At 38.7% G+C, this 18,054-nt stretch overlaps 1 protein-coding gene across 1 annotated transcript in view; it reads right to left on the bottom strand.

Moving 5' to 3' along the window:
- Positions 1-18,054, bottom strand: part of FBXL13 (F-box and leucine rich repeat protein 13) — a 196,979-nt gene that overhangs the window by 33,147 nt on the left and 145,778 nt on the right. Inside the window, exons 16-17 of the mRNA XM_039239125.1 lie at positions 17,273-17,392; positions 16,145-16,271 (exon numbers count right to left, since the gene is read on the bottom strand). Coding sequence (XP_039095056.1) covers positions 16,145-16,271; positions 17,273-17,392 — 247 coding nt within the window. The remainder of the gene's footprint in view (positions 1-16,144; positions 16,272-17,272; positions 17,393-18,054) is intronic.

The following is an 18,054-nucleotide window of genomic DNA, read 5'->3' as shown; positions in this document are numbered from 1 at the left end:
TATTTCCACTGTAAGCTTTATTATTTCCTTCCTTTTATTAACTTTGGGCTTTGGTTGTTCTTCTTTGCCTAATTCCTTTAGGTGTAAGTGTATATTGTTTATTTGAGATTTTTCTTATATTGAGGCAGGCCTGAATCACTACAAACTTCCTTCTTAGAACTACTTTTGCTACATCTCAAAGGTTTTGGACTGTTGTGTTTTCATCTTCATTTGTCTCCATATATTTTAAATTTTCCCCTCTTCACTGACCCATTGGTCCATTAGTAGCATGTTGTTTAGCCTCCATGTGTTCGTGGCTTATTTTTTTTTAGTTTTTTTTTTCTTGTAACTGATTTCTAGTTTATACCACTGTGTTCAGAAAAGATGCTTGATGTAAATTAGACCTTCCTAAATTTATTGAGAATTGTTTTGTGGCCTAACATGTGATCTATCCTGAAGAATGTTCTATGTGGAGTTGAAAAGAATGTGTATTCTGTGGTTTTGGGGTTGAATGTCCTGTATATATCTGTTAAATCCATCTAGTCTTATTCACAGCAATTGTTTCCTTGTTAATTTTCTGTCTGAATGATCTATTCACTAATGTAAGTGATGTGTTAAAGTCCCCTACTATTATTGTATTACTGTCAGTTTCTTCCTTTATGTTTGTTTAGCTTGATGTATTTAGGTACTCCATGTTGAATGCACAGACATTTGGAATTGTTATATATTTCATATTATGTATGTTATAAATTTACCTGAACCATTTGAAAATAAGTTTCAGATATCATGATGCTTTACCCCAGAATATTCTGTATGTTCTCAGTCAGTTAAGCATCCTACTTTGGCTCCGGTCATGATCTCACAGTTCATGAGTTCGAGCCCCACATCGGGCTCTGTGCTGATAGTGCAGAGCTGGAGCCTGCTTCAGACTCTGTATCTCCCTCTCTCTCTGCCCCTTCCCTGCTCACACTCTGTCTTTCTCTCTCTGTCTGTCTCTCTCAAAAGTAAATAAACATTAAAAACATTTTTAAAGACATTTTCCCATATACACAGTATATATAGTATTATAATACTTAAAATTAATAGTAATACCATACTATTTAACATAAACCAATATTTGTTTTTTATTCAGGACTCAGAGTCCATGCACTGCATTTAGTTGTCCTGTCTCTTTAGCCTTTTTTTTTCCTTTAAATTTTGTCTTTTTAGCCATTGACTTATAAAGATCTCAGGCCAATCATTATGTAGAACGTCTCTCATTCTGGATTTGTCTGATTGTCCCTACTGACTAGATTCTAGGTAAAAATTTTCTGCAAGACTACTACCTGGGTGCTGTTGCATCCCTTTAGGGGTACATATATGAGACACCCCACTATGCATGATGCTGCTTACTCACTTGACTCAGGTGGTAACTGTAGCTCGCTTCAATAGAGTGTAACTTTACTTTTGATTTAATAAATAATCTGTGGTATGATTCTTTGAGAGAAACAAGAACACTCTGTTTCCCAGAAACATTTTAGCCAGTGGTTTTAGCATTAATTGGTGATCCTTGCCTAAATCATTTATTCCATTAGGAGTTGCAAAATGCTGATTTTTCTAATTCTGTCCTTCCTTCTATATTTTTTAGCTCTTTTCTAGCTTTTCTATCACCCTTTCTCTTCAGTGTTGCTGGCTATTTTGGGAGGTGTTTTGAATAAGATTATTTTATTTTTTTATTTTCATTTTTTTAATGTTTTATTTCTGAGAGAGAGAGAGAAAGAGAAAGAGAAAGAGAGAGAGTGTGAGCAGGGGAGGGTCAGAGAGAGAGGGAGACACAGAATCAGAAACAGGCTCTAGGCTCTGAGCTGTCAACACAGAGCCTGGCATGGGGCTCGAACCCACGAACCTTGAGATCATGACCTGAGCCAAAGTCAGACACTTAACTGACTGAGCCACCAAGGTGCCCCAAGATTATTTTAGACCTAACAACTATTGCGGTTAGTTTTTTGTGTTACCTTAACAATCTTTAAATTTTCCCAACTCTCTGCTGAGCACATTTACAAAATAAAGTTACTGTTTTGGTTGGTGTGATTATATTACTTGTTGGCAAAAGATGACACAATGAGGAAAACAAAAACACCAATATTTTGCCTTGTTGTAAGACTGAACATTTGGTCATAATTTAAAAACAAACAAAACATGTTTTATAAATGAAATTGAAGTGGGTGAAACCTTACTAATTAAAGCTTAACATTCTGAAAGTAAATTTATTCTTTAAAATTTGCACATGAATTTTTTCTGAGATACTGTGTTTTTAGAAAAAGCCTGGAAAGATGGTCTAGGAATATTAACATTAGAATAAAATATAATGTAATTTATCTGACAGCCACATTGCTCCAAATCACCTTCTAGCATGTTTCAGTTTGGAAACTGTCAACACTTTAAAAATCCCAGAATAGTTAATAAGCATAAATAAACTTTATAATCTGTCCTGTATATGGTAAATAAACAATTTCTTAAGAAAAAAAATCTATGTAAAATTACATAAGATTGCATAGTTTGTTCACCATTTAATTCTTTACAAGCAGTGGCTTATGGGCTTTCCAATTAAAATACTAAAATTAATCTCTTTCTCACAGTACTGAGATAAGCCATTGTAAAAATATGGAGAAAATATGACAAATGATTAAAACTACATTATTATAAGCAGTTCATACAACTTGGCAGAAGTATTGAGACCCCAATGTATAAATGAGATACTTTTGAGAAGGTATCTCAAAAGAAAATTCATAGAAGATGAAATATAATTGCAATGAAATGCGGCATATATAGGACAAAATTACTAGTATTTCTAGAATTTTTTAAGTTTATGTATTTATTTTGAAAGAGAAAGAAAGAAAGCACAAGCAGGAGAGGGATAGAGAGAGAGAGAGGTGAGAGAGAATCCCAAGCAGGCTCTACACTGTCAGCACAGAGCCCAATGTGGGGCTTGATCCCACAAACTGAGATCATGACCTGAGGCAAAATCAAGAGTTGGGCATTTAACCAACTGAGACACAAAGGGAAACCTAGAATTTTTTTAAATGAAAATTCAAATAACAATAAAGTTCTAATTCCTAGCTATTTTTGTGAAGTTAGACCAGGAAATATTAATGAATCAGTATAAGTCTACCATAGTTGTTTTATTACTGATGGCAATAAAAATTGCTACAACCCCCATAGGGAAAGCAAATGGCCAAAACAACAAAATGTTCTCTTCAATAGAGGAGAAAAGTTGATGGGGGGAAAGTTTATAACAACTTGCTTGCCTTATTCCTGTTTTTACACTCAAACCTAGAATTACTGCTTTAAATATTGTGGGACTTTGCTAATTATGTATCAAACAAAAGAAGAAAAGAAGAAAGAAAAGAAAGAATGAATGAATGAATGATGAATACATGAAACTTCTCAATGTTTGTGAAAAATAATTTAGAATAATTGGGAAAAAACAACACATGCGCTCATCATTAAGTCTTTTTGTACATCAGCAAAGAATTATACAAAACATTAATACCATACTTAATTCCTTTATCCAGACCCACAACAGTACTGGGCAGTTTACTGTCTATTCCAAACAAACTGAAACAGCACACAGTACCAACATTCAAGCAAAATACTAAGCTGTGAATGTTGGCATGTACAAGTATATACATAGATGAGCAATTTTATTTTACAAAAAGTTGATGCTTCTATCTTCACAGTACTTGAGCCACCTTTGAAATTTGACCTTGCTGACAATCTCCTGCTTTCGAAAATACCACCTCACTTGGTTCACTTGATATCAGTCTGAACTCTTTCCTCCCCTACCTCTCTGGATATTCATTTTCAGCTTCCTTTGTGGGTTCACTTTCCAAACACACCTTTTCCAGGAGCCTTATACTTGACCTCTTTTCACCTTCTGTCTCTCATCCATCCGTGACTTCAACCATGTCAATTATCTCTACATCTAGTTCAGATCCCTTTCCTGAGCAACAAATCTTTCCTAATTGATAATTAGACACCTCAATGTGCCATATACACCTGAAACTCATCATTGTTACTTTCAGAAGAGTACTATTTCAGTTTTTCCTACTCTTTCTGCTAGCTTCAGCAAGGACTCTGGTAAATGCCTCATGATGGACTTCTCTTCAGGTATCTTGCACTTTTCTCTGAATTTTGCAACTTTTATGATTCTCTTTATGGGTCCTATATTTCCCTGGCTGGGAAACCTATAAATATAACCTGTGCAACTTAGCATATTTGATGTTTGAATACAGGATGTTAAAAACACATTCTATGAGGTAAGATGCAGTGTGGTACCCAGGAGTCTAGAATAACTGAGAACTCTGATGTAACTATTGGGGGTTTAGATCACGAGAAATCTAAAAAGAACAAAAGGTCCCTGACAGCAAACTTAAGAAGTCTCCTTTCATATTGCCTTTTTTTTTTTTCTTGAGGAGAAAAATGAAATGGAAGTTGTAATAGAGAGTATAGAACTTGGAGGTTCTTGAAAATCTTTGTATAAATTTTCTACTTTCAGTAATGGTTGAATTGGAATATACCAAATTACTATAATTCCTTGCCAGACATATTGAGGAACAAAAGAAAACAAAAATGGTGATTCCAAAAGTCAAATGGCTATGTCTTCTTTTCTTCTTTTCATCACTCAGTATTGAAGGCGCCCATAGTGTAGAGAGATGTGTCCTAGGACTAGAATCAAACACGTCTAAAATGGAATTCAGCATCTTATTTCCAAGTTCTAATCTCTCTCTTAGGTTCTTTTTCTGGGTACTGGTACCACCATGTCTGCAACTGACCAAGTAAAAACTTGGGAATCTTCTATGTCTCCTCCTATCCCCTCTGTTCTCCATATCCAGCCAATCAGTCACCAAGCCCTCCCTACCTATATACTTCCTAAATATCTCTCATACATGTCCCTACTGCCACCACTATCAAAACCTCATTTCTAGCTGTATGAGTTCTACTCAGAGTTCCTCAGTGGCTCCCACTGCATATAGCACGAGTCTGAATCCCTTTGCAGAGCAGCCTAAGCCAGTCACATTCTGCCCTCTATCTCTTTCTCCAGCCTCATCCCCTATCTTCTTGGCTTGTGTTTTGACAGTGCAAAGTCACCTGTGGATCTCCCAATACAAACCCTCTTTCATGTCTCCATGCCTTCTTACCTGTTTCTTCCTCCACTAATGACCATCTTTTCCTTGTAAACATCTACTGAAGCTTTCAGCTGCACCTCAAAAGCTGAGAAGTGTCCCCTGACTTCTCTACAAATAGACAGCAGAGACATAAGCACTCACTTTTCAACTCATCCATGCTACTAAGATACAGCATATGTACCTAGATATATGTATCTTCATCACAACAAATATACCTCATATGTCATAATTTGAATAAATTATTGCTAAGGTGTACTAACTGCTTACCATATGCACTATGTTAAGCAGTTTACATTTATTATCCTATTTAATCCTCACAACACTATGAGGAAAGTATATTTTAAACACTAGGGTTTTTTTTGTTTTGTTTTGTTTTTTTTACAAATAGTTTATTGTCAAATTGGTTTCCATATAACACCCAGTGCTCGTCCCCACAAGTGCCCTCCTCAATGCCCATCTCCCCCCCCCCCCCACATCCATCAGTCCTCAGTTTGTTTCTCAGCATTCAAGAGTCTCTCATGGTTTGCCTCTCTCCCTTTCCCCCACCGTTTCCCCCCTTCTTCTCCCCCATGGTCCTCAGTTAAGTTCCTCCTAATCCTCCTATACGTGCACTGTTTTAAACACTGTTTTAAAGTGTTTTAAAGAGAGGGAAATAGGGTGCCTGCATGGGTCTGTTGGTGAAGCATCCTACTTTGGCTCAGGTCATGATCTCCTGGTTCATGAGTTCAAGTCCCACCCAGCTCTCCACTGTCAGTACAGAGCCCACTTCAGATCCTCTTTCTCTCTGGTCCTCCCCTGCTTGCTTGCTCTCAAAAACAAACATTTAAAAAAATAAAATAAGGGGCGCCTGGGTGGCTTAGTCGGTTAAGTGTCCGAATTTCGCTTAGGTCATGATCTCACGGTTCGTGTGTTCGAGGCCTGCGTCGGGCTCTGTGCTGGCTGCCAGCTCAGAGCCTGGAGGCTGTTTCAGTCTGTGACTCCCTCTCTCTCTGACCCTCCCCTGTTCACGCTGTCTCTCTCTCTCTCCTAGAAATAAATAAAACATTTTTAAAAAAATAAAAAATAAAAATGAAGAGAGGAAAATGGCACAGAGAGGTTAAGTAATTTGCCCAAGGTCTCATAGTGTGATGTCAACAGACAAGATGTGAACCCATACTCTGAACTTAGGATTCTGGTAACTTTTAACCAAGTAGTGTTGTTATTCTTACTGTTACTGTTTTGCCACTAGACTGTACCTTGAGACCAGAACTATGGTTGTAAATTTAGGCTCCCAGAACCTCACATACTGTTTAACACACAGTTGACAATGAATAAATATCTGTGAAAGGGTGAGTAGTCTGTAAAATTATCTGTTTTTATGGAGCCAATTTTCTCTTATCCTGTGGCATATTCTTAGAAATCTTGGTTAGAATATTTCCCTTAGTAATTATGTGAGTTAGTGTTTATATTTCATATGTTCCTTTCTGAACAATTTGCTCTGTTTGATATTCCTTACCACATTCTTTTAGAAATGAAGAACAAAACTTATACTTGGAAATATGTTTTATCTCAGTTAATATATCCTTTCTTTTACTTTTTTTTTTTTTAATGTTTATTTTAGACAGAGACAGAGCATGAGCAGGAAGGGGCAGGGAGAAAGAGGGAGACACAGAATCATAAGCAGGATCCAGGCTCTGAGCTGGCAGCACACATCCTCTTTCCAAAATCAATGATAACACTATCTTGTACAAAATCCTCCAGAATGTATCTTAGCCTCACAAGTGATTTCCCCTTTTATACTACGGTTAGCAATTAAAATTTTATAAAAATAATTTACCTTTCTTTTTTCAATTATTTTTATTTATTTCTACTTAACTTGATTATGAATTTTGAGTATGAATTTTGTTATCATATTTTTTAATGTATTTACCATTCTGACCTAATTTACTGACCTACAGGTCTAAAAGAAAGCAGGCTTTGATTAACACACAGAAATAGGTCCTCTATATATTTATGGAGGGAAAGAAAATCAGCATCTATGTTACCTAGGAATAGAGCAACTACCTTTGAGACTGCTTGCCTCCTACCTGATGGAGATCAAGAGGAGAGAGAGTTCTGGCACCAAAAACTCTCCTTGAGGGAAGTGACGAGCTTAAATTGTTCACTTCCTTTTACAATGTTTCTAGTAGGCATTTTGCTGGATATAGGAGACAATTGCTTGTAACCTCTGTAAGGAAAGCCACTATTGGTAATGATGGTATTAACAGATTCATCTAAAGCCACTAGTTAGGAGAAGGGCCTGGAAAGGACCCAAAAGAGGTCCAGCTCCATATGAAAGAGTATAACCAGGGCAGAATCCTTGTTATGTGCTTTTGACAATCCAAGGCAAACGCATTTGCCTCTGAGTTTCCCTGCTTCCTTTTAACTCCCATTCTTTCTATTTATTGAATCCCAGGTGATTTCATGTGTTTCCTGCTTTAGAGGTTTTGTTTCAATGAGCCTCAGGCCTTATTTATGTGTGTGTTCCATGCAGATGGGTGGTCTCTTGAAAGTGTATCATCAGTGAAGACATGCAGCTGTAAGCACTCCTACTCCAACTCAGAGCATAACCGAGAAAATGTGGAAATTAAAGAAGCCTTAAAAAAAAAAAAATATCTAGTGATGATTACAATCAGTGTTCTCTCCAACACATACGTATGATTGGGAGGCACTTCTCAATTTAGTTCATTATAAACACATGAATCAAACATTAGTATGTTTAACTCTCTACTGAGGAGCTAAAACTTTTGCAATAATGAACGTTAAATAAATGTGGTTCTAGAACACCAAAAAAAAAAAAATAATAAAGAAGCCTTAAGTGTTTGGTTGGAAGGAAGGAAACGGCACGAGATTCATTCATTCACTCACTGACTCACAAATCAAATATTTTACATGCCTCTTATGTACTAGGCATTATGCTGGGCTTCCAAAAGATGGGATGATCCAGGCCTTACCATCAAGAAGTTTACGGTGTTGTAGGGAGACAGGTCTGCAACCACTATTAACATATAATGAGTTAATGGCTTTAGTGGGGGCATTGTGAAGTATGGTAGAAACAAGACAGAGAAATCCTAAGTCTGCCCAGGAATTCCAGGAGAGCTTCACACAGTTCAGACTTGAGGGATAAGCAAGAATTTACTAGGTGGACAAGGAAAGAGGGTGTTTCAGACACAGGGAATAGCTTGCAGAGATGGGAAGGCAAGGGGAGCGTGACACGTTCAAGGAGCTGTAGGAGAGTCAGTCAGTTCTGTGTCTGTGGGGCCAAAGATGAAAAGGGGATGTCTAGGGGAAGCGAAATGGTAGAGGTAGGCAGTGACAATCTCAGGAAGAGATTGGACATTTACACTAATTGTTTAGACTTTAAACTGTAAGCAGGGACGCCTGGGTGGCTCAGTCAGTTGAGCGTCTGACTTCGGCTCAGGTCATGATCTCGTGGTTCGTGGGTTCGAGCCCCGCATCGGGCTCTGTGCTGACAGCTCAGAGCCTGGAGCCTGCCTTGGATTCTGTGTGTGTGTCTCTCTCTGACCCTCCCCTGCTCACGCTCTCGCTCTCTCTCTCTCAGAAATAAATAAAACATTTAAAAAACTAAAAAATAAATAAATAAAATAAACTGTAAGCACTGTGGGGCTCCTGAAGAATTATGCTCCAGAAAGTGTTAGGCTCTAATTTGCATGCTGAAGGATCACACTGCAGCTGAGTAGAGAACAGATTTGAAAACAGTCATATTTAAGGCAAGCGAGGTTAGTAAGGAGAAATAGTGTTTGAACTGTGGCAGTGGCAGCAAGGATGGATAGGAGGCAAAGGGATACATATAAGAGGTATTTATATCATATACCAGTTAAACTTTATAACATATACATGGAAATCAACATGGAATGCATATGCCAATATTCAATCAGAATTTTTTTGCAATTCAATGAAAATAATTTGTGTGCTACCAATAATTCAAGAGGTATTATTACTGGGAGGCCATCTAAATAGATAGCACCTCTCTGGAGAACTATGCTGTAATATGACAGAAATAAGATGGGGGGAGGGAGGTCCTGGGTGGCTCAGTCGGTTAAGGGTCTGACTTCGGCTCAGGTCATGATCTCACGATTTGTGGGTTCGAGTCCAGCGTTGGGCTCTGTGCTGACAGCTCAGCCTGGAGCCTGCTTCAGATTCTGTGTCTCCCTCTCTCTCTCTGACCTTCCCCTGCTCACGCTGTGTGTGTGTGTCTCTCTCAGAAATAAATAAAAAAACATTAAGAAATAAGATAGAGGATATTAGGAACTAGAGAATGCTTATTTAAGAAAAACACAGAGATATTAGTTTCACCATGTGATTGATGCTTTCTTAAAGAGAGAATGCATCAGTAAAATAAAACCCATTGATATTGCCTTGGAATGATCTGGACTGAGAAGTGTGATTTTCTGATAATTATGGAGAACATGATCAATGTTTCTTATAAAATTCCTTCAAAAAATATTGAATGGTACCATTCGCCAAGATGCATTAACTATTGTTATGATCATCATTGATTGTTTTCTCAGCATCTGCCTACGGCAGGCACACGAAGAATAGAAGGAGGAGCATCCCAGGCAGAAGTTACATGTATAAAGGTCTTGAGGTAGGAAAGATGTTGACTTGTTTCAGGAGCAAAAGGAAGGCAGTGGGGCTGGAGGAAAGGAAATGAGGGGAACAGAGGCATGAGATGATATTGGAAGGATAGGCAGGAATCTGTTTAACAATAAATATTCTTCCAAATTTTGGTCCTTTCCTGGCTTAACTTCTGGGTTTTATTAAACACTGTTGGCTATTCCCTCAATACTCCACACATGGCTACACTCACCTGGTTCTCTTACAGCCTTTCTCACCTTCTTTCTTTAGTCTCCTTTATGGAGACTTATTCCATAAGACTCACCTTATATCCACTCCTTAAATATTGGTACTCTGTTGTGTTCCTCCTGGGTGCACATTTCTCCTCACTTCCCACACTCCCTGAAGATCTTGGCCACATTGACGCCTCTGTGCTAATGATTCCCATATCTCAATCTCCCTTCAAGATCTCTCTCCCAAGCCTTTGGCCATAACACTCCATACACTCTAACTATGTCTGATAAAAGTGAAATCAGCTTTCCTTCAAAACATTTTCCAAGGTAGGACCTCCATCCACCCAAAGTCAGATTTTTGGAATCATTCTTATCCTTCACTGCAGGTCCTGATCTTCCATGACTCAGCAATTCTTTTTTTTTTTTTTTTTTTAATATTTTTATTTATTTCTAGGAGAGAGAGAGACAGCGTGAGCAGGGGAGGGTCAGAGAGAGAGGGAGACACAGACTCTGAAATAGGCTCCAGGCTCTGAGCTGGCAGTCAGCACAGAGCCCGACGCGGGGCTCGAACCCACGAACCGCGAGATCATGACCTAAGCGAAAGTCGGACGCTTAACCGACTAAGCCACCCAGGCGCCCCGACTCAGCAATTCTTGAATATGTTCTTTCCAGGCTAGTTCTGGCCTCTACCTAGTTCAAAAACTCCTCATATATTCCTACGAAAAGACCTCCCACTGGTCTCTCTGCCTTTAGTCTTTTTCTCCTCCAATCTGTCCCCCAGAGAACAACCCAAATAATCTACCTAAATTGGGAGGCTATTAGGATTGTGACTTCCCTACTAACTGCTATTTCCTCATCCACTGGTTCGAGTCCAAGCTCCTTGGCATAGGAAGGAATTCCTCAGTGATATCTCCTTTTCATAGTATATTTTAGTAGTATTAAGCTACATAAAGTTCCTTGAACAAGCATGCATTTGCCCATGCTTGCATGTCGAACAGGCTGAGTTAAGAGATCCTTTCCTCTCTTCTTCCAACACTATACCTGCCACACCATGTTTAAATTACCCATATTTACCCTTCCAAATTGGGCTGCAGAGAACAGATCTTATTCACATTTGATAACCCTAGAGTTCAGCATTTGTTCCTTCATTCGTGATATTTATCAAGTGTCTACTATCCCCAGGATTCTGGGAAAACAGCAGTGAACAAAACAAAGTCTCACTCTTCATGGATCTCACATCCTAGTAAGGGAACTCCAGGAAATATTGTACATTATGGGCACTCAAGGTATGGTACTCATAATTAAAAATTTCAAAAATCAGGAGCACCTGGGTAGCTCAGTCAGTTAAACGTCTGACTCTTGATTTCGGCTCAAGTGGCGATCTCACAGTTCATGAGTCTGAGCCCCATATTGGGCTCCATGTTGACAGTGAGGAGTCTGCATGCGATTCTGTTTTCCTCTCTACCCCTCCCATGCTCTCTATCTCTCTCTCTCAAAATAAATTTAAAACATAAGACTTTTTTTTTTTAATTTAAAAAAGTAAAAATGTCAAAAATCAGGCAAATGAAAGAGCCTTAAACCACTGTCTACGCACACGGTCTGGAACATTACTCTGACTCATTTTTCCTTTAAACAGCAAATATGGCAGTGACTAAGGCAACTTAAGCAATGGATTGAACTTACCTAACTGTAGGTACTGTGATCTTCAGTAAGTGATAATTCTCCCAACCAGAGGAAAACATTTTCCCACATACATGGAGATATAACCTCATATTCAAACAATCCTCTGAGGTAGTAAGGGAATGAATACATCCCACTTAATGAAACATTAAGAAAAGCTGTCTAAGAGATTAAAGACTTTTAATGATACTTTAAGATACCATCACATTAGTAAGCTATTTCCCTCACTTGTAAACCCTGTTCTCTTTATATTAGAAGAGGAAAATGGATTTATTTCCTCACTCTCTAAAATATTCTTTCTAGATAACTTGTTATACATACTTTGATTACTGGATCATACATTAATTACTATTTTCTATTTATCATAAGAAACATATACAGCTTTAAGTAACTGTTATCCTCTTAGCTCCCCTCATTTAAGCTAGCTCTTTCATTTAAGCATCTTTCTAAATTTCTAAATATCTGTACTTTTGCTTTCGCTGATTAACTTCCTTGCGAGTTTCCATGACTTTCAGAGTGCAACATACCTTCACACTCTGCAAACCTAAAAAGCTCTTCTGTCTCTGAGGAGTGAATTTCAGTGACTTCTCTGCTTATTTTCTGAGCTCTCTACATTTCTCTAAAGCTGTCTTGCAGGTGACTCAAACCAAACAGCAACCCTGCTCCTCACAGTGTGGAAAGGACACAGCTCAGTAAGGGATGCCACCATTTAAAGAGATGCTCAAGCCAAAAATCTGGCTTCATCCCTTATTCCCTCCCTTTCTTCTTTACCCCATACTCAATCTATTTCTATCTCCTGGTGATTCATTTTCCTCCGTTTCTCTCAAATCTGCAGACTTTGCTTCAGCCCTACTATCATCTTCTCTAGCTCTTGCCGTAATGCAGACGCTCATAACTGGATTACTGCTTTATAAAATTAGCCTCTTGTTCATCTATTATTCCCATGTCTGTCCAGCAGGTAGTCATCTTTAAAACATGTCTGTCTGACCTGGTTACAGTCTAATTGACAGTCCTGAATGTCCTTCCATTGCCAAAAGGGCAGAGGACAAATTCCTCAGTGTTGCTTCTGGGTCCCTCATGACCTGGTCCTTGCTTGTCTCCTAGGCATCATCCCTTCTCACTCTCCTCATGATCAAGCCATACCCAAGGTGCACATTTCCTTGATGCCACCATACTTGTAAATTTCTGTGTCTTTGTTCAGGCTGTTTCTTTGGCTCAGCACATACCCCTTCTTTCTTTCTTGGAAAAGGTCTTTTCTGATTCTCTGAGGGAGGCTGTTCCCTATACCCATCACAGTTTGTAACAATTGTCACATGCCTGAGGAGCCATGTCTGTCTCGTTCATCCAGCACTACTCCCAATACTGACTACAAAGTAGTCAGAATAAAGATTTGTTAACTAAATGAGTAGTGCCATTCTACTCATTATTGAAAAAAAATTAGGAGTGAACATAATTATTAGAAAATGTAAGAAAGGTTTGTTTATTTTTTTTCCAAAAGGCATAATTGGTCTGTAACCTTCCAGAGTTTAAATCCCATATGTTAAGTCTCTAGTCAGATTTGCACTTCATTAGACCTACAATCCAGACTGATGTTTACGTGTCCAAACTGATATCTAGGCTAACTGATTTTATTTTGACTATTTGAGGTTAGCTTCCACAGCTGTTGTGGTACTCTATTGTCAACCATTTGCCTTTTATTTATTTTTTATTTTTTTAAATTTATATTCAAGTTAGTCAACATATTTTTTATTTTTATTATTTTTTAGTCAATTGCCTTCTAGATCAGAGTTTAAACAATTTAGAGGAAAAAAGCAACAACCTTCAGAAGACTTATTTTTCAATGTTTTAGCAGAATATAACTAGCATTCTCCCCCATAGATATCCATTTACAGCTCTCTCAGAGTGTATATATTCCTTACAAGAAAAACAACAACAGTGAATGGGACTTGAGGCTATATTTTTAAGTTTTTACCTTGTCCTCCATATATAGAACTTTAATATATGGTCTTTGAAAATAAAAACTCAGTTTTCCCCAAATGCTAAAAACTAGGCTAAAGCATTTAAGCTTCACTGCTTTTGCTCAAAAAACGTTCGCTGCTCAGGCTTGCAAGGAGTGCTGTGGCGGAACGATACTGTGATGTGTTTTGTAATGTGCTTTGATCCTACACCTCTGTGACCTCGTGACCCTTCTAACAGCAGCTGGGCATTCTACTTGTATGTGTCAGGGAAAGGTTTTCACAGAAGAACACAGGAGGAAAAAATATATATCCCAGGCCTTTAAGCTTTAAATTTTTAAACGATGAAAGACTTGAGACATACTATTTTTCAAACCATGTAATCAGTTTTTCCCACCCCCAGATTAGATAGTCTATATCAAGAGAAGAGAAGAAGAGCTAAAAAGAAAACAAGGGAGAGGAACAGAAGGGGAGGAGGAGGGAGAGAGCAGGGGAAGGGACAGGAAAGGGAAGAACGAGGGGAAGAGCACAGGAAGGGGGAACCAAGGGGAAGCAAGAATGAGATACTGGGGGATCCCCCACTCAAGGCCCTGTTCTAGACCTCCCTGGACTCTGCTCAGTTGCACAGAAGGTTGGAACCTCCTGATAGGTTTGGGGACCTAAGTAAATGGAAACCCATCCCTCCTTTCTCTGGAACAGTTGTGAAAAGCATCAAGGCATCTGAGTTTTCCCCGGGCTGCTTGTTGTGTCAGCTACGATCTAAAGAAGAAAACAGAAACTGTATTTAAACTGAGGAGATTTAATTGTGATAGGGAACTGGTTACATATGAGGTAAAGAAGCTAAGAAGTAAAAAGGGAAGGACACAATCTAGAGATGTGAGCAGCAGCAGGAAGCCACTAGTCCTCCTGTGCTGGAAGGCCAATGAGAAGGACCAGTGTTCTTGGACCCCACAGACCAAGGTCACCCAGGGAAGCTGGGGCCACAGGAGACCTGACTGGAGGGAGAAGATCATGAAGGAGATGCAGCTGATGATGACGATTCAAAGGAAGGGGGAGGAAAACTCTGGTCTCTTTCTTCGTCTTCCTCTCCAGTTGCTCACAAATGCCTGACAAGCACCAAACCCAACTGGAAGCTAGTGGACATGAGTCAGCCAGTCTGCAGCAGAGCAAGAGAAGGGTGAGGCATGGATCTGCGGGCAAACACACCCAGATGTGAGAGCAGGAAAATGTCTGAAGAGGATGTCTAGGACTATGGACCTAGGATAGCCTCACAGAGTCCCCATGCCCCAGCATGACCCAGAGGTGTCCAGAGGAAGGCACACATGACAAGGGAGCCTGCAGACTTAAAGGGACTTTGGAGCTGGGACAAGGAAGACACATCAGGGATCTAACTAAACAGGAAATCAACAACCAAATGAGTCTACAGACATCCCAGTGGATTCCAGCTTGGACAGAAGACAACGCTGTGAAAATCAGGCTTGCCACCACCAAAATGCATTGACTACAAGTAACTGCCCCCACCCCACTCCCGTACCACACATAGATGACACTACCAAGGAAGGGGAGAGGAGACCATCTAGCAGGATGGAGGCTGAATCTAAATTCACTCTTAGATAAAGAAAGGAAAGAACATAGACAAATAAACAGAGCCCACTAAATGTTGGGGAAGAATGGACACATCACAGATAACAGTAATGCAGTAAGAAATGGAGAGAAACGGGTCATGCTAAAGGATGTACTGGGGCAGGAGATACACAGAGAGAAGTAGTTCCTGTACTTGCCTGTAAAGTAGGGCTTTTCAGAGAAGGCCTCATGGATTTTGATGAGCTTGAGGGATGAATAGGGATTTAGTGAGCAGATCAGGTAGAGATCCTCACCTCTGTTCTCTTCCTATATCCTTCCCAATGCACTGATTTTTAAGAGAAGCCAATGCATTCCTTATCTAACTACAGCCCACTAAAGGCTTTCAGAAACATGGCAAATACCTCTTAGTTTATCTTCCTTTTGACTAGTAAGTGGGGCAGTGCTGCAGTGATAAGATACGTGTGGACTGAGTTTCAACTCTGAGGAGTAGCATCAGCCGCTTGCAGGAAATGAGTTCCTTAAAATGTATTCTTTTGTAGATTTGATGAGGCCATTTCTAGATTTCAGTTTTGAACTAAAAAGTGAGGTCTCAAGGCACTCACGTAGTTTTACAGAATGTTCAGTCCACAAGAAAAACATATATAAGCCAACTGGAATGTATTATGTCCCCATTTACATACTTCTATAGTGAAACAGATTTCAGATCTGTCGTACAACACTCCAGTCTGTCAGGACTTTGCTCAAAACACAGAATTTTCCATTTTTTAAGCAGAGAAACAAGACCCTTAACTTACAAATAACTTCATCTGTCACTATTCCAGAAGCAGTATTCCTAAACTTGCCTTTTATAATCTGATAATTTAGGACCTAAAAATAATTGATGTTCTCTCAATTGTTATATTACTGAAAACAATAAAAGTCGTGGAACTATTCTGAAAATTTTCTTTACCTCATTAGAGATGTTTGTTCCAGAGAGATCTACTGATACCAAGGAAAATATGTGTACAATGTATTCAATCGCTAGGTCAGTCAAATGCTCACAATTTCGCAAATTCAAGTAGTTTAAATTAGGGCAGCTGAAAGAAAGCAGCATGAAGAATTAATTTTAGCTTTTAATCACAGTGTTGGTAGCCATTTCTTTATATCAAGACTATCTAAGGAAACCAAATGATATTGAAGCCAGGACTTTCTTTTTCTCAAAATAAAAGTAGGCTTAAAAGTGGCACCTGGGTGGCTCAGTCGGTTAACCTTCTGACTTTGGCTCAGGTCATGATCTCATGGTTTGTACGTTCAAGCTCTGCATCAGACTCTGGGCTGACAGCTCAGAGCCTGGACCTTGCTTCAGATTCTGTGTCTCCCTCTCTGTCTGTCCCTTCCCTGCTCTCTCTCTGTCTCTCTCTCTCTCAAAAATAAACATTAAAAATTTTTTTAAAATAAAAGTAGGCTTAAAAGTGGAAAATAATTTGGATTACACAGTAGGATGAGAGAGAGGTGGGTTACTATATAAGACAGTCTTTCTGTGGTTTCATTTCATACTGTAACTTCTAATGAGAAAAAACATCACTTGCATGCAGAAAACTGTCATGTAAGTATGACGAATGACCCCTAAAAGTACAAGGTTAAGTTTCTCATTTATCCCTTAAAAGTTTGCCAGAGGAATTGGGCTTGACCCTGTCACGTACACAAGATCTCTGACAAGTAGGGAGAATCAAGAATAAACTGAGCAGAACATCCCTTGGCAAACGCTGGAGCAAAGGTTTACACAGAGGTACTATCCTTGAAAAGCACAGAGAAGAAGTCACTCATGTCTAGAGAGTGATAACTTCATTAATGATTCCATCTGAAACTTTCTCTACTATGAGATTAATAAGAAACCACTCAGATATGATTAAAAACAAAAAAACTAGTTTAATCTCTGGCTCCAGTGCCTTTTCTTTTTATTTCGCTGAATATTAGACCAGCTTCTTGGCCTCCTGATGTTTCCCAAATCCCTCTGAAGGTCTAACTCTGATCTCTCCTATTAGCAAATGTACAATTACTAATGATACGATGTAAAAATATTATTGTTTTATCATACCGTTCTGATAGTTTCATAATAGACTCATCACCCAGATGGATACAGTTACTTAAATTTAGCTCTCTTATCTTTATGCTCACAGGACCATCAAGAAATTGCTTTACGCCCATATCACCAATACTGTAGGAAAGAGTAAGAAAAGCTTTATATGTAAATATATAGAATACTACCTAAGTAATAGTTACTACATTCAATAAATCCTAAAATCACATGGTAATGTGCTTATATTGGCATTGATTGTGCCAACGTTTTGAAACCAAATTTGAGAATATAACTTTTAGTGTAATAGAAAAGGTATAAATGATAGTAATGAGAGAAGTATTAATAACAGTACTCTTCCTGTTCATTTTTCATTTAATTAGGTGGCATAATTATTGTAATTATTAATAAGATAGATAGTTCTTGAAATCTTTTTCTTGGGTTAAAATGTGATCGAGTTAAGCAGTCCCTGATCCAAACTCCTGCACAAGAAAAACACCAAAACTTATGAGAGGTAGAACCAAGACTAACAGTCAAGCTATTGCCAGAATCTTAGAGGAATTTTCACTAAATTCAAGGTCAAGTTAGCTGGACTGGAAATCCAACAAGTGACCTATGGATATTTTTGCTGAAGTACAGAAAACTTAGAAGACCTTGATCTCAGTCTTCCTACATTGTCTATCCCTAATCAGAGATGCCTTTGTATCTGTGCCATCCCCCCTCCCCTCCCCCGAAGCATGCTTTATAAATGGCTGGAAATGGTTTGGCCCATCCGCTCCCTGTCTTCCATTGGGAGCTTTATT

Source organism: Hyaena hyaena, unplaced genomic scaffold, assembly GCF_003009895.1.
Source record: "Hyaena hyaena isolate Hyena2069 unplaced genomic scaffold, ASM300989v1 scaffold_152, whole genome shotgun sequence".
NCBI classification, from domain to species: domain Eukaryota; kingdom Metazoa; phylum Chordata; class Mammalia; order Carnivora; family Hyaenidae; genus Hyaena; species Hyaena hyaena.
The sequence above is the reverse complement of the archived record's forward strand: the minus strand, read 5'-3'. Positions and strand labels throughout refer to the sequence as shown.